Source organism: Mya arenaria, chromosome 3 (assembly GCF_026914265.1).
Source record: "Mya arenaria isolate MELC-2E11 chromosome 3, ASM2691426v1".
NCBI lineage: Eukaryota > Metazoa > Mollusca > Bivalvia > Myida > Myidae > Mya > Mya arenaria.
The window spans coordinates 49,586,766-49,614,401 of NC_069124.1; the positions used below are offsets into that span (position 1 = coordinate 49,586,766).

Here is a 27,636-nt window from a genome sequence, read left to right on the forward strand (position 1 = left end):
TGGATTTCAATCACATTTATTGCTCTGAATAAAAATAGGTTATAACATTTGTATAGAAAGCATTTCAGTTTAAAGCTCAAGGTAGCTAATGTAATTCAAATACTGTTGTGATACATACCAATTGGTTTTTAAATACTCCTTCAAGCACGTTTATCTATGGTGAAGGAATCAATTCAACTTTGGGATTGTTTATCGTTCTTTTTAAACATCTTTTATCTGGTTTCAAAGCATATCATTATAAAACACAATAATCCTTTATTTTTTATTTTAATTGCTGCTAATAAAAAGGTTTTAATTAAATAGTCAGTACATCAATTGAATTCTAAATAAGAGCTTATGTCTACAAACAAGCACCAAAATCTTATACATGAATTTGCAAATGGATTTCAGAAGATTTATAATACTAGCTATCTAATAAAAAAGGCTTAGATAAGCATAGATATAAATATACTTTCTGGGTAAACCAGTTAATTTCATAAGCCTTCGGTCATCGCCATGATGACTTTTAATACATATATTTATATATAACAAATTAAGAACATGACATGCTACTACTGCAGTATTATGCACAGTTATAAAGTTGAAGTATACCTTCCTACACAGTAAGAAGTCCAACATTTAAGATTAGTAGTTAGACATGTCAGAAATTGCAGAATCCCAAATTTTGCAAATGGTTATTTTTTCACTGATATGGAAACTGGCCCAGTTTAACAAAAAACATTCTGATAAGTAATTTCTTTGCATCTTTTAAAAATTTATCAATTGCACACCTCTTCAATTTCAATGAAATTTACAGAAAAATAACCATATACTTATAACAGAAAACCAAAATTATATGAACAAATACATGGTCCCAGCAACTCCATTATATAAACCAAACACAAACACTCACACACATATACAGCTGTCAAATATATATCTGCAGAACATACAAAGATACACAAGTTTACAGACTAGAAACTTTATATGTGTAGTTTGTTGACTTAAGACATATGTTTATTAATCAACTATTACGTATTTGACACAATACTGCTTGACACAATACTGCGACCATCTTAGTACTAATACTTGATAATTGACAACATATATGCCAAAACTTGCCCAAAAAAATCGACCAGTTGGCACATAAGCATTTTAAAATTTTCATGAACAGTTTATGAAAAAATCACAAAAAGATATGCCTCATAAGTCGTTGCAATATTTCTATAAGAGATGCATGTCAAAATCAGCAAAGCCCAGTCCAGAAAATAAGAATCCATGAATGATAAAAGGAAAAAAGCTCCAATAATAAGGTAATTATAAGGTATATGAATGTTTTTAACCAAAATGACGTAGCATATGTAATAGTTAATTATCAATTCTGCCTCAGGACAATACAGCTGACCTTGGACAAAATAACTAGACCAATATGAAATCAACTTACTAATAACATTATAATATCACACATTTCAAAGCCAAAAATTTGCTCAAATCAATAAACATCTATCACACATTATCGTTTTAAAAACAGCATAGTTTGAAATAAGTTAAGACAGATTTTAGGTTTTCTCATTTATAATAAATATGAAATACAAAACTTAATGAAGGTGTATGTGCAAGATTTAACAAGTCATCAGTGTTCCATCAAGGCCTAAATAGCTGAGGGGGGTGAGCAACCTCCTGCGCTTTTCTGACCCCTGCTGCCTTTCCACCCTGCCCTGTTGTGTGCCCTTCTATGACAGAGCCCTCTTTGATGATAATGAACTATTGATATTTATTGGACATATTGTACAGTAAATTTTTAGAAATAAGTATAAAGATAATAAATATACATAATTTTGACACTAAAGTAAAGGTAACAGTTAAGGTGCTCATAAAAAATTAGTTAGTATTAAAAGTTACAACACATACACATTATGAATTGAACATTGACAATTTCAAGTGCCCCATTAATGCTCATTCCTTGTCAGGGATGTGATTGACCTGGAAGCTGGAGGGCTGATGGGTTCTTGGGGCACTTATGGGGTCAAAAGCACACTGCCGTAGAAGAAAAACTGCCTTTTTAGAAGCTCTTTTTAGGGGTTCTTCTGACTTTAAAGTTGAATATCAACTCAAACAACCAAAAGCACTCTGGTAACTTTAAATCAGCTGGGGGGGGGGGGGGTCCCTGGGGCCATAAGATCCGTGGAATTCCGGCCAAAATAAAACTTAAAATTGATTTTGAAAATTAAAAAATGGTTAATTGTGATTATTATAAAGATAATTTCTATTTAAAGTCTAAAAAATCTAAATGATGTTAAAATAACACAAGTTATAGAAAATAAAATGAGCTTTTAAATTACTAAATCCTGTTATAAGAGACTTAAGAAGTTTCAAGATATTGGGGCCAGGGGTCTGTTTGAGAGATTCATGCCCAAAGCATGGTTAAGGGGCTTAGACCCCTTTTGAAAATTACTCAAAAAGTTTTTTTATATTCATTTTAAGATTCATCCCGCTGTTTTTTATGCAATTGTGTATGTAAAAAACAGTCTCTAATACTGTATGTTATACCTTACATAAATGTGTCCCTTATATGTACATACAGTATAAAGTTGATCGGTCCGTATATCAGTGAATTTTAATCAAAAATCCTGTTTTATGACATCAGCATTCCATATCATATTTTTGGCCAGTCAGCACCTTGCCAAAAAATAGTATGGACCGCTGACATCATAAAAATGGTGAATACGACTTGCAATTTGCACAACAGCGAACAATTGTCGCCAGTAAACATTAATTGCTTTATTTAATTAAACACATCAAAAGTGCTTTCATAATATTGAATGGTTATATGAAATGTTTGGTATAATTTAAGGAATATAATACACGTTTCAGGCCATATGGCATTATAAGGACCAGCCAGTCAGACCCTGAAGGTGAATGGACCTCGGCTAACGCCTTGGTCCATATACACTTTCGGTGGCTGACTGGCCGGCCCTTATAATGTCTTATGACCCTCAGTGGTGTGTTATATTTCTTAAATAAAAGCCTGAAGTTTAAAGCTCTCAAGCCTGATTAAAGTATTAATACTGAACTTAAAAAACAGTGCATTGCTTAAAACAATTGCTCAACAATGACCACATGTGTTACAATATATTTTTTGTCTAACAATTGCTGCTATATATAAATGTCACTCTTGTGTAATAAATAATCTTCAAAGAATGCAAATGCCGAAGACAGATGAAATGTACAGAAGTACACAAATAATGAATAAATCTGCTATAACGATAAATATTGTCATAATTGTGTTTTGACTTTAAAAAAATTGTTCCCACAACAGCTCATCATCTTACAAACTCTTTGTAAAATAACGACATAAAGAAACATAAACACATAAACAGTGAATTAAAATATTCTATTTACAAATAAAACATACTTTATTTTCATGCAACATGTTTTCACTAAAATCAATACTTGCAAAAAACCTTGTGAAATTTGCTGCTGAGATAAAAATAATCCTCCCGGGATCATCATATTATTTCCCTATTCCTGCAATTAAAAAATAATAAAAAAAATAAATGGTCAACTCTAGTTAAATAAAACAATTAATCTAGCATTCCACTAATGGTGCATTTATTCAAACATAAAACAAATCCTTAAAAAGATGCTATAAAAAATGAACTGTCCTCATTCAGAAGTTAATTTCACTTAATATCTCCCCTAAAACAAAGGCACCCTCTGCTTAAATGTCTTTATTTTGCCTTCCTTGACTAGGTTATATGTTTTACTGAATTGGCCCTTAAATACTTTCTTGTTTTTAAAAGGAGATGATGCACTTAATATCAATATAGAGTAATGTCAATACATATGATTTTAATCATCTACATACATGTATTTCCACAAATTATGTACCTGAATACAATTTATCAGATCCTTTTGTAAAAAGGTAAGAAAAAAAAAGAACCCTTTCAGCTGTAAAATGTGGTAAAGCTCTAAATGCAGTGTAAATGCCCCAATTTTCCTGAACAATCTTAAGTGTATAGTATTTACAATCTTTTTGTTTTGGTTTAATTTGTTTGTGTTTTAATTTTTAAGTGCTCTGAGAGACTTCTCTAGGAAATTATCTGTATAATTATCACAATAAACTATTTTTTAATCAAGTTATAACTGGTAACTTATGTAAATGAAGTAAGATATTTTTAAATGTCATGCTTAAAATGTTACTTAAGCTTGTTACACATATGGTGTTACGCTTAAAATGTTACCTAAGCTTACTATGCTTAAGATATTACTTAAGCATGTTATGGTCAAGATGTTTTGAGAAATTTGGGCATGGTCATGTTCCAATCGTTACTGAGGACTGATAATTAAACATTTTACAAAAAACAAATTTAAAAAAAATATTCATGAGTATTCTTAAGCTTTCTTACAAACTAGGGGTGAATGTGAAAAAAGTAAATAAGGAAGCAGAAAGAATATTTTCGCTTTCGCCCCTCATAATATAAAACGAATAATAAAATAAAATTTTGCGTGTTTTACCTATTTCTAATGGCAGTGAAAAACCAAGAAGCTATAACAGACATAGCTTATGGTTTCTTAAGGTTTAAAAAGCTCATTCACTTAACAATCAATGCATATCTAAACAATCTTATCCCCTTAATACTTTGATTAGTTGGTTGCAGCTATTGGTCTGTTAACATTGTTTCTCGCAAGTCGTTTTCCTATGGTCTCCACATGAAAGCCAATGTCCATCAGTGATTGGTGATTGAGTATAACGCGGCCATCGAAGAGGAATGCCGGCTTTAACATGTTTTCATACAGTCTTTTGTAGTCATATGTCTGAAAAATGCAAACATTAGCCATATATTTTTTGGATAATTTGTGAAAAGTAAAATTGTGCTTTTAATTAAAACTATGACTCAATTATCAAGCATGCTGTTTATAACTGTGAAAATTGTCTAAGAAATTATAGTAACATTTCATTGACAGTTTAAATGGATACCGGTAGTATTTCCTTGTGAGATTACATGTATTATTTCAAACCTGTTCGAAGTTGATTAGGCTTATCTATGAACGACAACTATTATGTCAATAAAGGAAATGTCCCAGTATTTGAATTAGTAAAGCCTGAGAACTTGAAAGCACTGGGACATTTGAAGAATGCAATTCAGCATATATTATACAGCGATTTGAATCATCTCCACAAACATTTTTTTCTGTTCCATTCCAAAAAGGAGCATAGTGAAAAATATCACATAACAACGCCATACCAGTGACAGAAAACTGAACTTTACTTTATCATTAAGAGTTCAGTATCATAGTGGGTGTTTGGGGGGTCATATTATGCAAACAATGGTGGGGTTAATCTGTCTCCCCTTTATAAAGGCAAAACAGCTGAATATTTGAGATTCACTGGCTATCACGTACCACAAACTCATCCCACTCTGTACACACGACCACCGCATGGGTCTCCTCTGCTGCCCTGTATGGGTCGTCACAAATAGTCACCAGCTCCTCAACTGTAACAGAGAACACAGAACAGGTTTAAACAATGTGTAACCAACTCATTTAATAGTACAAGGCAAAAAGTAAGTTTGATCACTGTGGACACAATTTTTCCAGAAGAAAAAGCTCCAAAACATTGCTAATACTTTTTTATCTGCACAAATCATAATTATGTTCTTTCTGCTCTTGTCATACCTCTATGGTCAATCAGACTCATTAACCTTGAATTCTTAATTAACTCATTTTTTTCCAAAACGATCTTGTTCACAGGGGCCGTATTCAATAAATAACATAGTTTGAACTTAAGTTTAAGATAAGAAAGTGTTTTGATTGGCCTGTATGTTTAGTTGACCAGCAGGCTGAATGGAATCTCTGAGGCATGTCTAAGAATAAGGATAAGATAAATATTGAATTACAGCCCTTTGTCTAGAATTCTAGAATCTGATCTTATTGCATCAAACTTTTTTCATTTCATTGTCAGAGGTATCTGCTGTCATTTTATCAACCCATTGGCGATAATGTTGATTTTTTATGCCTAGTGACCATTTATAATTGTTGTATCATTTTAAAGGGTAATGATTGCTGATAAATTATACATAACAAATATGAAAATATGCGATCTGATCTTTTGTCAGCAATCTTTTATTATTGGTTTGCAGATATTTATGCAAACATTTCTTCTTTTCAAGACAAAAAATAAAAAAAATTGTAAAAATGGTATATCTGTGAGAGTGCAGCTTTAAGGAAAAATAAGCATGTTTGTATTATCATTTTGGATGTATTTTTTATATATTTATATTTAATTCATATGCTTGCTTTACAAGCTTAACAAAATATACTAAATAACAGGCATTCTAACAGCTGATAAATGTCAATGCTGAACAAAAGCTGAGGATTGTTTGAGCATGAAGGATTCATGTCTAAAGCAGCTTAAGAGGTTTTTGACTCATGTTGAAAATGTTTCCTTATTCATTTAAAGGTACTCTCTACTGTTTTGATGCAAATGTGCGAACAAAAAACAATCTTCACAACTGTACAAAAGCCAGAATTCAAAAGCGGTCAATACTGATTTCAGGATTACTCCTCATCTTTAAATGAGTTCACTAGGCATCTAAATTCTTATATTTGTATGTTTATATAGACTACTTTAAGTGTCATGTTAGAACAATAGGAGAACATGAATCATCCTTTACCTCTGTCTGGGTTGTTACAAACTGCTGGGTGTGTTAGCTCACTGTAAACAAACAGAACACTCTAATTAATCTTACTTAATCACTTGTTTTGCAAATATATGCTAATGTTTTTTCATAAATAAATAATATATAATAAGTGGGATAAGATAACAAATGCCCTTTTTAATTATGCACCAGTCATTTGTAACCACGGACCCCCAGGTCCAGGGAATAGCGGGGAATTTGACTTTCAGTCCAGCCAAGTCCGGGCAAAGTCTCCGCCCTGCGGAGACAATCTGCTGGTTAAAACCCTGCCAAATGCCCCTGCACCCAAGGGACCCCAGATAAGGCCAATTTCCCGCTAAATTTGGCTTGAAGACAAAACCACCGCAGTCACCCGGCACTGCGGAGCCACCTGGAAAGTAAAAACACGGCCCATTTCCCCAGCTATTCCCGGTATATCCCCAGACCTGGGGGAGGGGGGGGGGGGGGGGCGTACAATTACAATTGACTGGTGCATTAAAGCAAATCCTTAAAAATTTACAACAGAAGGACACAAAACATACATTACAGCGCAGGGGTCTATTTCAATAAGGATTTAAGTAGTAACTTAAATCATCCCAAATCTGTATATACGTCACAAATGACATCACATTGATTTTTTTTACTTGTTAAAACTTTGTGTTCATTTTTAATACTGGCTGAAGATCAATTCACTTAAATACGTAGTAAGATAATGAAACTATAACACTAAGATAAATATAATTATGACTAAAATGGACCAAGATCTTTACTAAAACAGCCCCTCACTATACTATATTATATAATAGCGAGATACAGATTGAAAAAGACCCGCCTGGAATGACAACCTACAATAAGTACTGACTAAACTGTGAGATGAAGTGAGTGTTTTCTTCATATCAAATAACATAATTATTTAAGGTATATGATCTATCCTGTCATAACGTTTCTCCCTAATTCCCAAGTCTAGCTCGTGCCACATTTAACATAGCTGTCATGTACCTGAATATCTGGGCTCTGTCCACCTTTGGATCATATATTCTAATCTGTGCTCCCTCTTCTATCAGATAGCTTGCCACATAGATTGCTGCAGATTCCCTGTAATGTTCATGTAACAGTCAGTATTATTAACATGTTTACTGAACCAAAAGGTTCACAAGGAGATTCTTCAAATATATGGATACAATTTTCATCAGGAAGTACTGAACTACGGTACCATAACTATTTAGCTATTAAAATATAAAAAGTTCATACATTGAGCCAAAAATGCAATAAAAAAACCCCATCTGCATTAACTTCTTAATAATCTTTTGAATACACACAGAAAACAATCATTTAAGTTTGAATGAAATTATGTAGTTATTTTTAGCTTTAGTTCAAACATCATATATTTTCAACGATTGTGAAGGAAGTTATGATAGCCTATACTAAGTCACTCTCCGTTCCACAATGTTGCACGAGAGTGGTTTTGTGAAGTGGGGGACACTGGACTACTCAGAGAAAACCCTCTTGTCAAGCTTGGTGACCACTAACCAAACTCCCATGCCCCCAGGCCAGGAATCGAACATGGTTTGCCTTGGTAAGAAGCAAATGCACTAACTGGACAACCAATGCAATTATTATTTTTTCCCGGTTTCTAAACCATTTAATCAGAAAGTGTCTGGCAATCTCATTGGCAGGAACATGAGTGTAAACACTAATCGGCCATCTTATCAACGTACATATTATATGACCACTAAATTCATGATCTAAGTCTTTTTCCTTTTTTGTCATACGCTCGTTGATAAGATGATTCTTATGTATGAAGACTTGGTCATGTCATATGGTATTAGATTACCTAGTATCACCTGTGTCCTTTTTAAATGCGAACCCAAAGATTGCTATTTTCTTGTTAGTGACAGTGTTGAAGAGACACTCAATAATCCTGTTGGCAAATCTTCGTCTCTGGAAGTCATTGATGTTAATCACCTGCAACGAAAATAATATACATGAACTTCTAAACAGACACATGTGCAATATGGCTGTAACATGTGCACAGCAAGAAATCATCAATCTTGTATAATGTTGTGTGATGTTACTGTATAAGATACACTAGCGAAAAAAAGCAAATAAGCATTCTGTTTTTTTTTAACAAAAATAAATGGTCTGAAAACATTTAATGATTAAGTGTTGTTTACCCATTTCATTTAAAATATTAATGCACCTTTTATACTGTCTTTATATTTAAAGGAAATATGACATTTATCTCTTTGTCTAAATGAAAGCTTTGATAACAAATGCTCAAGTCAGAGGGAGGTCAATTAGTAAATTGGATCAAATTATAGAAATAAAGGAAATTAACTTCAGAAGTAACAAGAGCTGTCACCGAGACAGCGTGCTTGACTTATTTTGCCGTTTTTAAGATAAGAATTAATTAATTAATTGATTAGTGAAACATGCGTGGATCAATGTAAAAATACATTAAATGCAAAACCTAAACCGTAATTTCTTAGTCAAATAAGGGGCAAAATTGGTACTAAATGCAAGATAGAGTTTTTATACTTGATTTTTTAAAGTTTCAACACCACCAACTACATCAAGTAGTTGCTGAGAAATCTTGCTATGTGTGCTTACATACAAAACCTTAACCAGAATTTCTATGATGAATAAGAAAGGCAATTATTTGCATAATATGCATGATTATAAGTAATTTCCATGGCCGAGAGGCTAAGATAGGTTCATTCCGACCCGAACGTAGGGTGTTTTGCGGAAACGAGGTTTACCGAGTTTCCGCAAAACACCCTGCGCGAGGGTCGGGATAATCCTATCTTACACGAGCGGCTATGGTAGATGCTTTTTCTCCCACCTCAGTTAAACAAAATTAAGTAAAAATGTATTTTTTGCTGGAACTCTTTTGTGCTTAGTGAAAATTGCGTAGGGATATGCAATAGCAAGTGGTTGTCATGGATATGCGCGCAATGATCCAGTAAATGTTAATAGTCAAATCGGTCTTTTTAAATAGTTCTAAGGAGAATGAAGCATTATTTCTTGAATGGTGCTTGAAAACTGTTTTATGGTGACATTTGAAGCGAGAAATAATTAATTAGCGTTCTAAATATTACCATAAGACAAAATTTCCTTGATGCTACCGACGACAGTCTTCAACAAGGGAGGTAATTACAATGTTGTGACCATTAAAAAAGGAGTTCCATACGGGGATTTTATCTTCGCCCGTGGGCAAGATAAGAATATCTAGCATCGTTAAATTATTGGATCTACTTATCTGAGGTGGGAGAAAGAGTTATCTAACATGCTTTATTAAGATGCTGGATATTTGTGAACACAATCACATGTCCAAAGTTTCAATGCAATACATGATGTATTTGCTGAGATATTGACTTAAATCTGGTTACATGCAAAACCTTAACCAGAATTTCTAAGTCGAATTATAAAAGGCCATATTTAACATTTTAGCAAAATAGAGTAATCTGGCTTGGTTATACAACTAGATTAGATGGTTGAATATCAGTGTATGAAGTATCATTACAATACATCAAGTTGTTGCTGAGATATAAACCTGTGGGAGTGTGGGAGTTTTCATAAAATTAAGATACATACTAAATACTGCAATTTTATACACTCGAATGCAGACAAAATCCCGGTAACCCATGGCAGGGGTGAGATATGCCTTTTTTGCAATGATACCTGTATATGAAATTTTCTGTCTGATTTCATTCAAGTGAAACTACCAATTTTAAACAAGTCTTAATTAAATTTTACTGGGCCAAATAGGTGCAGTTGTGTTGTAATGAAATTAAAACTTTTATTGAAAAAAAGTAAATTGAAAATCATACTAATAAAAATATATGGCCAGAAGGTAAAATGTTCAGATAAGAAATTAATTATAAAATATAACAAGAGGGCCATCATGGCCCTGTATCGCTCACCTGTAGCTTTGCTAAATAAAGTGAACATTCTGACCTATTATCATAAAGATCCAATGAAAAGTATGGCCCCTAGAGGCCACTCTTTTATTTGTCCCACTGACCTAGTTTTTTACCCCACATGACCCTATCAGTAGGCAATGCTTCAAACCAAATATTTAAGACCTAGTCCTTGTGGCTTCAGACAAGAAAATTTTAAAGTTTTTTCCTATATAAGCCTATGTAAAACTTGTGACACCCAGGGTGAGGCCTCTTTTCACCACAGGTGCACAAATTGAACAATCTTGGTAGCGGGCCACTAGGTTATGCCACATATAAAATGCCAATGTCTTGTTGGTTTAGACAAGAAGTTTTTTGTTCTATATAAGCCTATGCAAAACTTGTGACTCCCCCCAGGATAGGGCCTCTTCTCCCAGGGGCATAAATTGAACAATCTTGGTAGAGGACCACTTGGTTATGATACATACCAAATATTGAATGCGTAGGCCTTGCATTTTCAGACAAGAAGATTTTTAAAACACTTTCCTTATATAAGCCTATGTAAAACTTGTGACCCCCTAGGTGGGGCCTCTTATCACTTCAGGGGCATAATTTGAATAATCTCGGTAGAGTTATTGACCGTGAATGACCCAATATCAAACTTGACCTACATTTTATAGCGATGATCATTCTGACCAAGTTGCATTGAGATTAGGCTAAAATTGTGACCTCTATTGTGTTCACAAGGTTTTTCTACTAATTGACCTAGTGACTAGTTATTGACCGCGGATGACCCAATATCGAACTTGACCTAAATTTTATAGAGATGATCATTCTGACCAAGTTGCATTGAGATTAGGCTTAAATTGTGACCTCTAATGTGTTCACAAGGTATTTCTACTAATTGACCTACTGACCTAGTTTTTGACCCCAGATGACCCAATATCGTACTTGACCTAGATTTCATAGAGATGATCAGTCTGACCAAGTTTCATAAAGATTAGGTCAAAATTGTGACCTCTGTTGTGTTCACAAGGTTTTTCTAATAATTGACCTAGTGACCTAGTTATTGACCGCAGATGACCCAATATCGAACTTGACCTAGATTTTATAGAGATGATTATTCTGACCAAGTTGCATTGAGATTAGGCTAAAATTGTGACCTCTATTGTGTTCACAAGGTTTTTGTACTAATTGACCTAGTGACCTAGTTGTTGACCGCGGATGACCCAATATCGAACTTGACCTACATTTTATAGAGATGATCATTCTGACCAAGTTGCATTGAGATTAGGCTAAAATTGTGACCTCTATTGTGTTCACAAGGTTTTTCTACTAATTGACCTAGTGACCTAGTTTTTGACCTGGGTTGACCCAATATGGAACTTGACCTAGCTTATGTTAAGATGATCATTCTGACCAAGTTTCATTAAGATAAGGCTAAAATTGTGACCTCTATTTTGTTCACAAGGTTTTCTAATAATTGACCTAGTGACCTAGTTATTGACTGCGTATGACCCAATATCGAACTTGACCCAGATTTTATAGAGATGATCATTCTGACCAAGTTGCATTAAGATTAGCCTAAAATTGTGACCTCTATTGAGTTCACAAGGTTTTTGTACTAATTGACCTAGTGACCTAGTTATTGACCGCGGATGACCCAATATCGAACTTGACCTAGATTTTATAGAGATGATCATTCTGACCAAGTTGCATTGAGATTAGGCTAAAATTGTGACCTCTATTGTGTTCACAAGGTTTTTGTACTAATTGACCTAGTGACCTAGTTATTGACCGTGAATGACCCAATATCAAACTTGACCTACATTTTACAGCGATGATCATTCTGACCAATTTGCATTGAGATTAGGCTAAAATTGTGACCTCTATTGTGTTCACAAGGTTTTTCTACTAATTGACCTAGTGACCTAGTTATTGACCGCGGATGACCCAATATCGAACTTGACCTACATTTTATAGAGATGATCATTCTGACCAAGTTGCATTGAGATTAGGCTAAAATTGTGACCTCTAATGTGTTCACAAGGTATTTCTACTAATTGACCTACTGACCTAGTTTTTGACCCCAGATGACCCAATATCGAACTTGACCTAGATTCATAGAGATGATCAGTCTGACCAAGTTTCATAAAGATTAGGTCAAAATTGTGACCTCTGTTGTGTTCACAAGGTTTTTCTAATAATTGACCTAGTGACCTAGTTATTGACTGCGGATGACCCAATATCGAACTTGACCTAGATTTTATAGAGATGATTATTCTGACCAAGTTGCATTGAGATTAGGCTAAAATTGTGACCTCTATTGTGTTCACAAGGTTTTGTACTAATTGACCTAGTGACCTAGTTGTTGACCGCGGATGACCCAATATCGAACTTGACCTACATTTTATAGAGATGATCATTCTGACCAAGTTGCATTGAGATTAGGCTAAAATTGTGACCTCTATTGTGTTCACAAGGTTTTTCTACTAATTGACCTAGTGACCTAATTATTGACCGCGGATGACCCAATATCGAACTTGACCTAGATTTTATAGAGATGACCATTCTGACCAAGTTGCATTGAGATTAGGCTAAAATTGTGACCTCTATTGTGTTCACAAGGTTTTTCTACTAATTGACCTAGTGACCTAGTTTTTGACCCCAGATGACCCAATATCGAACTTGACCTAGATTTTATAGAGATGATCAGTCTGACCAAGTTTCATAAAGATTAGGTCAAAATTGTGACCTCTATTGTGTTCACAAGCAATTGTGAACGGACGGACGGATGGACGGACGGACGGACGGACGGACGACGGACGAAGAGTGATCACAAAAGCTCACCTTGTCACTACGTGACAGGTGAGCTAATAAAAAACTAGAAAATAATTAATACAATAAAATAACAATTAATTTGTTACCACGAGGCACTATAATTATTAAAATGAAGATGTCAACATTTGAATGCATGTCAACATTTGAATGCCTATTGTTTTAGGTGAATTGAAAATGCTTTAAAACAAGTCACCACACCTCTGACACATTTTGATATCAAGTAAAATGGTACTTAACAAGAAGTTGTTTAAAGGTTTCATTCAACATGTTATTTATTCCTTTATTCATGAGGCCAAAAAAATGGTTTGGCTAGGGAAACATCCTTTTCAAAAACAGGTTAAGCAGGTAGGCTTTTTATTTTTGTATTAGGCGTTGTGTTAGAATGTTATTGTCATCATTGGAGAATGGTGTTAAAGCAATCTTCTGTATAAAGCTTTAAAGGTTTTAAACTCCCATACATATTTAATCACACACTTGTAAAAAAATATTGTTTTTTTTTTAACCAACTGACTTTAAACTAAAGAGTCGGTTCCTCTTTGTCAAAGTATGGTCAGGTAAATTTGAACCATTTTTTTAGGCCTAAATGTAAACAAGAATGCTTGAAAAACAAGAGTGGGGCTTTAAAAAATCACAACACCTTTTTACATGATATGAAACACTTTATACCTAAATTGAGTTTTCTTTCATACATATTATCATCTTATTGAAGATCCATTTAAATTTTGGTACAGAATATATGAATAATATTAAATGCAAAAACATCTAGTTAAAGCACATTTCAAAATGTTACTTTCATCTTAAATTAAGTTTTATTTTAAAACATCATTTTGATATTTATGATATTTGTTAACTTTCGGCATACGCACTACTTAAAAATAAAATACAGCGTTAAAAAATAACAGAAAATCATATATATTTAATGCATTTATGATCTGCACATATCTTCCTCTTACAACATTTTCACAAGTGTCAATGTTCAATACACATTTCAGCACATATCTGATCTAGACAAATTTTAAAATATAGATATTTTGATATAAAAAGTAAAAAACAGAACTATTCATTGCCTGACGGCTCCTCACTGTATCAATATGGCTTTCAAAAAGGAAAAGAAAGAATAATTCAGGGTGAGGAGTCACATGACTTCAAAGGGGTTCTCACATGGCTCACCTCGGATCACACCCGATGTCAACAAATAGATAAGTGACATTAATTTCTAAATAGCTTTTTTGAAAAGATATGAAAACATTTCTTAGCCTACAAAAGACTCTACTTTGTAAACCCCAGTCAATTCAAAGATAGGTTCGGTATATGTATCTGCACTAATCATGTGACTTTCACAATGCTAAATAATAAAGCATACTATAAACTGGGAAACCATTAGGCACTTATTCTAAACAGGTTAACTCTGCTGAGACAGTCACAAAATATTCTTTTAATCATGAAAAATGATGTTTTTTTGGCCTTTTACTATATCACTTTTACATTTCTAGGCTTGTCTTGTGGAAATAATGTATTTGCCGAGTTTTGGACCATCTGGTGTCTAGTCCCTTTAAGTAACATTCAGTTAAGCCACTCAGACAATGCCGTACCTGTTGCCAGTATGCTGCCACTTCTGGGAGGTTGAGGCATTCACACAGGTAGACGAGGTTCAGCACGTCCTTCTGGAAACAGCTGCCCCCAAACCCTACAAATATAGAGGCTGTTCATAAAAATGTTAGTAATCAATAAACTTGCCTGTTCCACATATTACTGCATTACCTTTGAGAATGGTTACCGTACAACCCTAAATTAGCATTACAAATGTTACACTTATATACCGGTACCTAAAATATTTATCAAACTCCTAAAACAAAAGCACTGTAAGGTGCTTTTGTAAGATAGCATTGTCACCATGAATAGTACAAACACAGGTAAGCTAACACTTATTCCCTTTCAAGAATGCTATAACCTTTTTAGAACACACATGATATCTGTAATAATCATTGCGGTCATCTAAACAACAAGCGTACAACAAAAAATCCTAATCTCAATTACATATATAGAATGTCACAAATCAAATTTAAAGGTAGAAAGTGCAAAATGAAATTCCACTAAACTGACTAAAAGAGCTCTTAGATATTGTAATTATTGAGAAATATTCATTCGAAAAAGCGATCGTACGATAATAGCTTTTATAAGATGGCCCTATTTATACTTAAAAAAGTATCAATTGCAGGCTCAGCTGGAAAGACTGTACATTACAATATGGTGACTAAGACAAATGCCAAAGTCCACACTAACCAACACTGGCCTTGAGAAACTTGTTCCCTATTCTTGAGTCCTTCCCGATGGCGTGTGCGACTTCTGACACATCAGCGCCGGTAGCCTCGCACACCGCTGACATGGCATTGATACTCGATATCCTCTGGGCTAGGAATGCATTTGCCGCCTGAAACAATCACAAGTAAGTATCTTTTTCTGAGCAAAATCTGTGAAATGTTCAGCTCATGATGCAATTGAAAACTACTGAACCTTGAAATACAGTATCGATCAATCCTTATAATACCTGGGTAGCAATTCTGTCTGTCATTAAAAATGAATGCTTTTAGAACATCATGCATAGATATTTTTCATTTATTATTTAACACTTAATTTGAACAAATGAATATTTACTACTTATTTGCATCATTTCAAAGAATGTTCATTACTGACTGGTTATGTAAATTCTGCTCACACAATTATGACTGTATGTTTGACAAAATATTCAGACTAAGACTTTCATAATGAAGACAGCCTCCTCACCAGCTTAGAAAGCTCCGAGGACCACGTGTTCATAGTGACGATATTTTCCTCTGGTACCCAGCGATGGTACACATCTGAGAGCGCCTTAATTGCAACGAGTCCCTCGGGTGTCTGCTCTCCACCAATCAAAACACGGTCAGGGTTTATTAGGTCTGTCACCGCTGTACCCTCCGCCAAAAACTCCGGGTTGGACAGTATCTGGAGAAAATTCATTACTTATCCAGGGCTTCCATTAAGAATTTGAAACTGGAAGTATGAACTTCCTGTCAATCACTTTTGGAAGTTTTACACTTGAGTATGGAAGTTTTAAAGTCTCCATAATACAATATCTTTTTCAACTATTTTTTTAACAAATATATTTAAAATCAAATTATTGCACTTAAATTTTACACTTAAACTGATTGAATTATGACTATAAATTTAATATTGATACAAGGTTTTGATATTTTGAACTTCCAAACTTTCAACTTTGGAAGTTTTCTTCAAAATTATGGAAGTTTTTGTACTTCCAAGGAATCAATTTTTAACCCATTTCTAGGGAGTAATATACTTCCGAACTTCCTTTAACGGAAGCCCTGCTTATCTTAATTAAATCATAAAATATTAGATCATTTTTTTTTATAAAATACTTGAAAAATTGTATGCTGAATGACATACATGTATATCCTTGGGAATTTTGAATTTTTGCATCATTTAATTTGAAATTTTTTGGTATTTTTGATATTAAATACTTCTGTAAGTGGACTATAATAAGTACCGTACTTCTTTTAATCATTTATTTGAAAGCTTTTTACATCAACAACTACAGCACTGGAAACATATCTGAATATCAGCTTAAAAAAAGCCTGCATAATGCATGTTATGAAATGGATAAATGAGCTCCAGATGCACTGGTATGGAAGAGTTTATAAATGGAGTTGGAATATGATTACAACATATGGAAAGTTATAAACTGATTTACATTTATAGGATGACATGAAACAGATGACATGTAAGCCTAACCATCAGCTTAGATAACTATAAAATACAACCATTATTGAGGCAGATGTGGATTTCAATGAAAATATAAGATGACAGTTATATCTTTTTAGCATGTATTTAAATATTATTTTCGGCCTAACATTAATTTGTTACATCTATTGTAAAAGTGCAAAATTAAAAAAAAAAAAGAGATATTTCTCAAGCAATGGTCATTAGAGATGAAAGATGAATTTAAAATTATAATCAGTTGCATGCACTCTTAATTTCATAGCTGTATTTCACTATTAGCTCTTTTATAGCTCCTTTTAGATAACCAATTATGATAATTCATCGCTGATGGTTAAAAAATAAAAATATTTGTGAAATCCAAAACATTAAGCATCAGTGAAATAGCCCTTTTTCCCTTAATCATTATAGTCCCGTAGAAATATGCATTTATATAACTGTATCATCAGCTAACAATCTGAATCCCGGGCTTTTTACCTTGATTTTAGTTTAAGTTAGTCCAACACCATTTCTGGCCCATGATTATCTTTCAGTGTTCAATTACACATAATTATTAATATCTTTCAGCATCCATGTACACATGTAAAATATGATATAATGCAGTTTCTGTCGTAACTGGGTTGCACGAAGCTCGGGACAAGTAAATACTGTTTTGGGCAAGTCAAAATTCAAGGTGGTTGCCAGAACGGCAAGTGGAATATTCCGAAATTTAGATCCCTCTGTTTTCATAACTTCTTCATCAACAATTCACAAATCCTGATTGAAGTTAATATTATATTGAAATATTGGCTTTTGTATATTTACACATGGATTGGTTATTTTTGGCAAGTTAAACTGTGTTTAGGCAAGTTAAATTTTCTTTTCCAAAAGGTCAATTAAGTGCTGAAAAATAATTAAGGCACAGACACAGATAATGTGTATATACCTGATATTTGACGCCAGGTTTATGATTGGCTCGTAGAATGTTACTAATGCTCTCCGCGGCCTTGACGGGAACTGTGCTCTTCTCCACTACAATCTTAGACACGCATGACACATTCGCTATCATCCGCGCTGCCGACTCAATGTATTTCAAGTCCGCTGCCCTTCCCTGGAAACACGTTTACAGATGGTTTACTGTTATTTCAATCTCATGTTTTACTGCATTAATTTGTTAATGAACATTTTAAGTTCAAAATTAACCACATCTATCTTTAACTTATACAGAACTTTCTTGATTGGAGTCATTAAAATAATATTGTTTTTTTATGTGAATGCAAAAACCTACACAACAATTTAATGCACCAGTCAATTGTTACCACCCCCCTCCCCCAGGTCGGGGGAGTAGCGGGGACTTTGACTTTCGGTCCAGCCAATCCCACATTTTTTACTCTAATTTAACAGTTTAATTAAAAAGGGACTAGACCAGATGGCTCAAAAATTGGCAAATACCGTATTTCCTAAAATTAAGCCTAGAATTGTTAATGTGATCTAGTAGGAGGCCGATGATATGTCATTCTTCATGATTAAAAAAACAACAACGCAACAATCATGTTGCTGTCTCATCTGAGTTTCCCTGTTTATAAATAGGGCATAATGGTTTCCCAGTTTAAATCATATCTGTTTTTGAGTACAGATAGATATTGATGCTAGTTTTCAACCTTGGGTTTACTTGTAAGACAACCATAGAAAATTTGAATTAAAAAATGAGCAAAAACTGCAAAAGATGTATGTCTCATAATCCATGTGAATTTACATCAGTGGGTAAGATTCATTGTGTTGTACACAATTATATCAATTTTATATACAGTTTTTGACAATTTTCTTTTATTCTTGCAATTGTATCTTCTGGTGTCTAGTCCCTTTAATTAGCGTTACATGATCCATTAATTCTGATAATATCAGAAAATTAGAAATGTATTGGACGGACTGTCAGCTGGTGTGTTTATTAACAATTCCGTTCAGCAGATATACAACAACTTTGCAACAGCTTTTACATCTAATCTGAGTCTTTCATCAAAAGAGAAAATTGAGAATTAATGGAACATTTGGTGATTAATAAGAACATATAATTGTTCTCTGATTTACACAAACGCCTTAATAATCAAGAGAATATGAGAAGGAAAACAGCTCAGTTTAAGAAATGTAAGGCCTAAAAAAACACTTTTGTTTTGGTTATCAGACCCTACTGTTTTTATAGAATGTTGGTAAAAAAAATAAAAAATTAAGAGTGTATTTTAATATGTAGTTTAAAACATTTAAAGATTTATACAGACGATTACTTAAACACCATTCCCGAATTATGACAATAACATTCTTTATATAAATAAAGCCTTATAAAAAAATATAAACAAGAAACGCTGCAATGCAACAAAACCAGGTTTTCAATGATTGACAGAAGAACTTCAGCCTGTATTTTATTAACAGTGACCTTGACGCTAGGGACCCCAAATGCAATCCCATGAAAGGTATCCATAAACTCTTCCTTTATACCAAGTTTGGTCAAGATATGTGAACCCTGACTAAAGTTATTCAGTTTCAACTCTTTTTCTATTTTTAGTAACAGTGACCTTGACCTTAAGGACCCTAAAAGCAATCCCATGAAAGGTATCCATAAACTCTTCCTTTATAACAAGTTGGGTCAAGATATTTCAACCCTAACTAAAGTTATTCAGCTTCAACCATTTTTCTATTTTTGGTACCAGTGACCTTGACTTTGACTCTAGGTACCCGAAACACAATCCCATCAAAGGTATCTTTAACTCTTCCTTTATACCAAGTTGGATCAAGATATGTCAACCCTAACTAAAGTTATTCAGTTTCAACCATTTTTCTATTTTTAGTAACAGTGACCTTGACCTTGACCCTAGGGACCCCAAATGCAATCCCATGAAAGGTATCTATAAACTCTACCTATAGACCAAGTTTGGTCAAGATATGTCAATTACTGAAATTATTCAGTTTCATAGGTGAGTTTGACACCGCCCGCCTGCCTGAACAATGACGTTTGGCATTTTAATGAGCAATTTCACTATGTGAAAACCTGCCTAATAAAAAAGCCTACCCCCAATGTCACTACATACCCTGTTTTTGATAAAGATGTACCTAACCAAACTTTCTTTTTGTTGGCCTTAGCTTAGGATTGTTTAAAAATTAAAAGTTTAATATAAGATTTCTGTCATAAATCAGTCTTTGATCAGGCCATTAAAATGGTTTGGTTAGGGTTATATCTTTTATTTATTTATTTTATTAGGCTTTATATAAGAACATTATTTCCATCATGGGAGAATCAGGTGTTAAAGCAATCTTTTGTATAAAGCATTTTAATGTTCTAAATTACATATAAGATCACACTTAAAAATAATAAAAATATAATTAACAACTGACTATAAAACCTCTAGTTATAAACAGTGAACCCAAAATGGTAAAACTGCCCTACCTTTCCCAGACCATAGCTCTTTGTGGGTGTGTTTACACAGATGAAAATCAGATCTGCCTCCTGTATGCTTTTGTCGATGTCTGTTGAGAAAAACAGGTTCTTGCCTCGTACAGACTTCACTATTTCATCCAGACCTGGCTGTAATGGAAATATTACATCTGTGTGTACTTACTATTAATTTAATGGATAGGGTCCATTTTAAAAGGAATGGAATCATTATGGTTTTCTTTTCATGGAAATTTAACTAACTTTTACATAACAATTCACATAGTGTTATTAATAAGAACAATACACCTTCAGGGCTCTTAAAGAAACATTCACCTGAAATGTTCTTGAGTAACTATTGACCTTAAATATTGTAAAGCACCATTCACCCTAAAAGTTCTTGAAGAACCATTCACTTTAAATGTATTTAAGAACTATTCCCCATAGGTTCTTGAAGAACCATTCACCTCCAATGTTCTTGAAGAACCTTTTACCCTAGATGTTCTTGAAGAACCATTCACCTTAAATGCTCTTGAAGAACCATTCACCTTAAATGTTCTTGAAGAACCATTCACCTTAAATGTTCTTGAAGAACCATTCACCTTAAATGTTCTTGAAGAACAACTGACCTTAAGAGCTTAATAAAAAAACATATCACCTGAATGCTTTTTCAAGGAAAAACAACACAAAAACTGTCCTTAAAGAAATAATAATGATCACTTACGGTTAAGGTTTTAAGGAACAATAATTCATCAGTAGATTAAAAGTCACTGCCCGGTCTACATAAAAACAATTCACCTCAATTGTTCTTGAAGAAAATTAACCAAAAGTATTACCGTAATAAAAAATAATTCACCTAGATTTTTAGAAGAACAAATGTGCTTCCTTAGCATTACACTGAAACTTTCAAATCTAGGACAAATCTTAATTAAACCCATTAAAAATGAAACACTTTTAATTGTTCAGGAAATTGACTATTAATTTAAGTTTATGCATTTGCATTTCTACATGTATAAGTGAAAAAGGGATCTGAAAGTCTGCCTGAAGTTAAAAATTTCCGGAACACAAGCTTATTCTATTTATAACAGTCTGTATTAGGCCAAAACAAAATTCTTTGTTTCCACTTACATCTCAAAATAAAAATAGGGTTGGTAGGTAGGCCTTTTTTTTTTGGAGAAATGGGAAATTGGTACCAAACCAATCTATATCAGGATATCGCATTTGTAGATAGTTTTAATATAAAATAGTCAAATTTTAACATAAACGAACATTTTTAGGATATTATGACAAAAAACAGACCACTACATCAAAATGTTGTGTAGGGTCAGTTGGGTTAATGGAAACAAACAATTTATTTTTTTACTCCTTATGATAAATAAGGATTTGATTATTTTTAAACCTAATGTTCTATTGGAGACTACCGGTACTAAAAAAAACCTTTATCTTGCTTATGTTTATAATGATTAAAATGTTTACAAAAACTGATTTCATAGGGTTATGAATATAATATGTAAATTATATTTAACTTTGGTGTGAGTATATAGACTCAGGCAAAATGTATGTTCATCAAAAGAGCCATTGACAAAACATTTTCAATCTTGAATATGAAATAGCTATTAACTTTTGCTAACATTAATAAAAGAAATTTATGAATTCCTGTGGCCAATTCAGTAAAACCTCTTCTTTAACAACAGGTTTAAGAATCAAGATTCAACATACATTAAGTTACAAATATGAACATATTTTTTTACAAGTACCTGCCCCATTCACAATCTCCTCCAAAAGTAAACTTTTTTCATAAAAACTGGACTCAAAATTCACAATCCTAAAAACAATAACAGTCAGCTACAAATGTAGTTCAGATAATATATGTTTAATTGAAGTCCCAAAGTTTCTTTTAAAAAAATTCAAACCCAGGATAATAAAGGAGGCAGTTTGTTATATTTAAATTATACTACGGTGAATTCACAATTTAAGTCATTTTGTCACTATTTTCACTATTCCAAGGGCCCTAAGAGGCCCATAATTACAAACAGTCTCAAATCTGAATCTAGTTCAAACTCAGAAAAGCACTTTAATCAAATGATGATAAATATATCTATTCCTTTTACAAAAAAATGCAAATAATTGTTCTACTTCAAATAGTAATGAAAATCAGGAAATTGCATCGCCAACACTTAACAAGGAAAAAAGTTACAATGAAATGAAGATTTACAGTATTGCCACTTGAGTCTGAGCTCAGACTTGATACAGTTTATAATCTCAGTCCCAGGCCTCCTTTATGTGAAAAAAATAACACACTGAATTGTATACAGCTGTCTGCAGGCAACTAACCAAAAAACCACATCCCATGCAGTGACATAACATTTACCTCAAATATGGGGAGATTGTCGGAGTTCCATTGGTCAATCCTCTGTTGGCTGAGGTCAACTACGGACACAGTGATATCCGGACACTTGTAGGCGATCACGCTGCACGAAGGACCCCCTACGTATCCCGCCCCTATACAGCATATGTTCCGCACTGACATTACGATTTCTCAGTCTACCCTGTCTAGTTGTATATCTGAAATGATTAAGAAATGGAAACTGTACTTGTATTTTCCAATAAATCAGTATACACTGTGCAGTTCAATTTTTGTATTAAGTATAACACCTGTGAACTACAAGTAAGTATGTTTATACAGGCATGCAGCAAATAGCTCCAGATAAAGTTGCATCCCATCAAACTCAAATCAATGACATTAATTGAAATTAATACCTGCCTACCTCATTAAAGTGAGTCACCAAAATTGGGTTTAAGCTGTGGCATTTAAGTAATAATAGTATATACTGGGATTATTTTTGGTGGAATTTTTGGTTGATGTTTAGATTGTTGTTGTTTTATTTTCATTCTTATTTAAAAAAAAAATTGGGGGGGGGGGGGCGGAGCGTGGCAATAGAGTGGGTCCTGCCAACGTAACTGCTGCCTGTGGTTCAAGTATCATATTTCATTGAGTCAAATTACTTGCTTAAACCTCATTTTATTGCTAAAAATGGTAAACAACGATTTTCAACCATTATGTATACCAAGTTTAAACATTTATATTGTGGACGCTGTATTTTGTATGAAATGACTAACTTTATCCATCTTTAAGTGTTGGTCATCTGTATCTTCCTAATATTATTTTTGATTAATACAAGCACAGTAGCAAAACCCATAGATAACTTCTATGTAGTGACCTCCACTGATGAATAAAAAATAGTTTTATGCTTCAAAGAGAAGAAGGTGCTGCATGATAAATGACTACACTTTACTCTGCAAATATAGATGCACAGAATTTCCTTGCACATGATAATCACTACGAGCAATTATGAGGGGAGCTCAAATCATACCCTGAACATTTCCCACCTTACTTCAAACATAAACAAGTTTCGTCTATGTTTGAAGTAATGTGAGACATTTACAGGGTATGATTCAGAATTTACACAAATTGAGCTTTTCATGATATGTAGAGCAGAATATAGCGAATTGATGAATCAAAACTTTTACGACATTGCTCTGTTAATAAGTGGAAGGCAGTCTCTATGTCAACATCAGTCAAAATTATCCAGTCCAAATTTTAAATTTTTCTTATGTCTGATTGCCTTAACACCTTATCATCTGGCCCACAAACTCTTCATATTTAGTTCATCATACCTCTACTAAGTCGTTCAAGGTTGGGAAGGATTGTCCCATGTGTGTGTTATACAGTAAAATGTCTTACCGTAGTAACATAATAAATTATCCTTTATTACAAGATTCAATACATAGACATTGGTAGTTAAAGGTCAGATAAAACTGTATTTCTTCATTTATTTTATGCTTTAGGCTGAAGAACATGTTTTATCACTTTTAGTTATCAACATATAAATGAAAATAAAAGAAACTGATAGTAACAACTTTTCGATAGTCATCCCTGTTGTTTACACCTAACATGCATACAGGATAATTTCAATTGATACCATATATATTGTACAACTTTGTATTTGTATGACTTCTCCTGTTTAACTTTTTGTTAATACAGTCCTCTCTTTAATGAATTTCGCGAATTATGAATCAACGATTCTTGTGAAGCTGACTTCCTAAGTCTGTGCAATGTGATAATTTATGTTATAAATTATGGTCAATGCTTTGTTTCCTTTATTGCAGTATCTCCATATACGGCCTTTCTAATATTATCATTGTTTGTTGTCTTGAATTCCCATAAAAAGTAAAAAAAAAACACAAAACGCTTACAATTGCTCAGATTTCTGCTCATTGCTCATTTGCAAACAAGGCACTAAAGAAAATGGCGGCCAACTGGTTATGTTGCCCATTGTCATCAGAATTTGATCTGACATCATGAATATCATGTTGTATGATTTTAGCGCTTTAAGGGCCATATGATATCTCTGGAGTGATTGGGTGACCCGAAAGGCCTGTAAGTGACATAATTGTACTATCCTACACTATAATTAACCGGCCCAATTATAATATTGAAAACAGTAAGAAGTGTGATGGAAGAGAAACAAGAGGCCCAAAAGGGCCTATGCTCTACTGGCATGGCTTTTGTGGTCATATCAATCCAGAGCATGCATGTATGGGTAAAAGGCAACAGACATATGGTTTATGTTTTGTGTTTCGCTTACCTGAAAACGTAGCACGTTCAACATCTGAGCCCAGAAAGTATTGTAAGCAGATTAGTTCCATGAACTATTTTAATATGTGCCAAGTAAAAGTCATCTGACAAAAAAAAAAATGCTTTCAAAACTGTACTCATAGTAAAAATTTCTGTAGTTTTAAAAGTTAAAAAAAGTTGGTCAAAAGGTCAAAGTCAAGGGCATCCTAAGACAACATTGATCAATTTGAACAAACATTCACAATCAATTGTGCTGAGATGGATGCACGAACACACAAAAAGATTTTCAAACCTTTCCAGATTTATGTTTACCAAACCTGTGAACCCTGGGTGTGGCCAGTAATGACACCAGGTGCATAACTTAAACATTCACAACCAATTTTGTTAATATGAATGCGCAAACTACAGAACTTAAAGCTAAAAAATGGCCTTTGGGCTTTCAACAAGAACAAGGCAGAGTAATTCACAAAATCAGCTGCAGAAGCAAAAAGCAAATTGTCTCTCAAAATCCTAGACTTGCAAATTGTCTCCCTTAACTCTAGACTTGAATTTACATGTACATGTAAACTTGGCTAAAAATAGACTTCGCTCATGCAGACCTGGCTAAAAATAGAGAGCATTTCTTTAAAACTTTCATGGCCCATAATCTAGGCATTCATGGGCGGATCTGGCTGGTTTTCGAAAGGAACCGAGCTCTAATGGATATCTAGATACTGTACAAGTTTCATTGAGATACAATAAAAACTGAAGACTGTATCGTGTTCACAACCAATTGTTTACAACCAATTGTTTACACAATAGCATTTTTTTATACTATCAAGGGCCATAATCTAGGCATGCATGGGCGGATCTGGCTGGTTTTCGAAAGGAACCCAGCTCTAATGGATATCTAAATACTGTACAAGTTTCATCGAGATACATTCAAAACTGAAGACTGTACCGTGTTCACAAGCAATTGTTTACAGACGCACGAATGCACGACCGCACGGACGCACAGATGCACATACTACGTACACATTACTATCGCATAAGCTCTTCTGGCCTTTGGCCAGTAGAGCTAAAAATGATTGACATCAATAAATGCAAAAATTTGAAAGTCGCGAATGCATATATAACAAACAAGTTCAAAACCAATAAATAAACAATAAATGGATTAACAATTAAACATACCTCGTAAAAATAAGAAAGAAGCAAAAACAAATAATTGATATACACAAATACCTGAACTATGAAAAAGTGGATGCAAACTCAAAACTTAGTGGACTTTAGTTGTTGTTGTTGACTTTGTTAAACATTAATCATGTGACATATTGAAGGCAAACATAAATGAAAGGGAAGGAAATGGTTAAATAGTAAATACAATTAAAATTGACCGCATCACGAAATTATTCGCATTAAACATGCAGGAAACGGTCTTCAAAATTCAATTCAGTCTGAAACTGCTTGGTTTTCACAATAATGTACCTGGTACATACGTGAGGTCATTATGCATGCAAGTGTCTGCATAACAAGGTGAATGTACATCAAGTTGACATTTAAGTCAAATTTTTCTTTTTTTTAAATTTATTTTAGAAGTTTCTTTTTACCTTGTTGATTCAAAATACTCAGGCCCGCCAGGTCTGCCAAGTTAGGAAAATAACCGACTTGAGATAAAAAGTGCAGGCCTTGGCATGGGACTTGAGGGCTAATTTGATCGTTGCTATTCACACAAATTGGCAATGTTCAAACAAAAGCTAAGTGTGTAAACAACTTATAAGATACACAGGGGGAGGGTGCATTGTTTTGACCCCTTTGACCACGCCCCTCCCCTAGTCTAAAATAATAGACGTGTTATATGGGATTCTTCCGAAGGATCTGCCATATCAAAAATCTAACAAAAATCCGTCAACTTACAATTATTTGGACTAGCCCCTCCCCCACCCATTCAATTTTTAAAAAATCACAGGCTTATTTATAATGATGGGGGAACTGTTACTAATGATAATAAACATACAATTTTATTTTTTTGAATTTTTATTCTTTAACCTTTGTACAAATCGACTCAACTAAAAATAAGATCTTTATTGAGACCCCTGATACAAACATGATTGGCGGTTCAAATCACCCATATCAACGGATCTTACAACCTAGATTTTTTCGACGCGATGGGCCTTACTCAGTTACTGATGCCATAACTTATGGCATAAGTTATGTCATAATTTCAAAAACGTGAATTACAGACTTACCCGAAAATGTCGAGTTCACTGTATCGCGAATCAAATGGCAGAGAAGTTAACAAGTTATTCGTATAAAATAAAATAATTTTACAAATCCAGGTTTAATTTTAACTGAAGATGAAGCTTTACAATTTAAATCCTACTTTTTAGTTAAAAGAACATTTATTTTGACAGCGTTGGTCACCAAAACAAAGTGGAGTGATTTCCC

At 33.6% G+C, this 27,636-nt stretch overlaps 1 protein-coding gene across 2 annotated transcripts; it reads right to left on the reverse strand.

The window, feature by feature from the left end:
* On the reverse strand, positions 1-27,621 carry LOC128228084 (UDP-glucose 6-dehydrogenase-like). Of its 2 annotated transcripts, none has more exons than XM_052939173.1 (12): positions 27,438-27,621; positions 22,945-23,138; positions 20,589-20,726; positions 18,096-18,260; positions 16,184-16,381; positions 15,683-15,830; positions 14,992-15,086; positions 8,494-8,624; positions 7,659-7,754; positions 6,657-6,697; positions 5,386-5,477; positions 1-4,797 (listed from the first exon to the last, which is right to left on the reverse strand). In XM_052939173.1, exons 2-12 carry the CDS (start codon positions 23,101-23,103, stop codon positions 4,627-4,629), a joined length of 1,434 nt encoding a protein of 477 aa, XP_052795133.1. In that variant the 5' UTR covers positions 23,104-23,138; positions 27,438-27,621; the 3' UTR covers positions 1-4,626. The 2 variants fall into 2 exon arrangements, with proteins under 2 accessions (XP_052795133.1, XP_052795132.1); XM_052939172.1 differs by having other exon boundaries at positions 14,992-15,101.
* Positions 27,622-27,636: the final 15 nt, after the last annotated feature.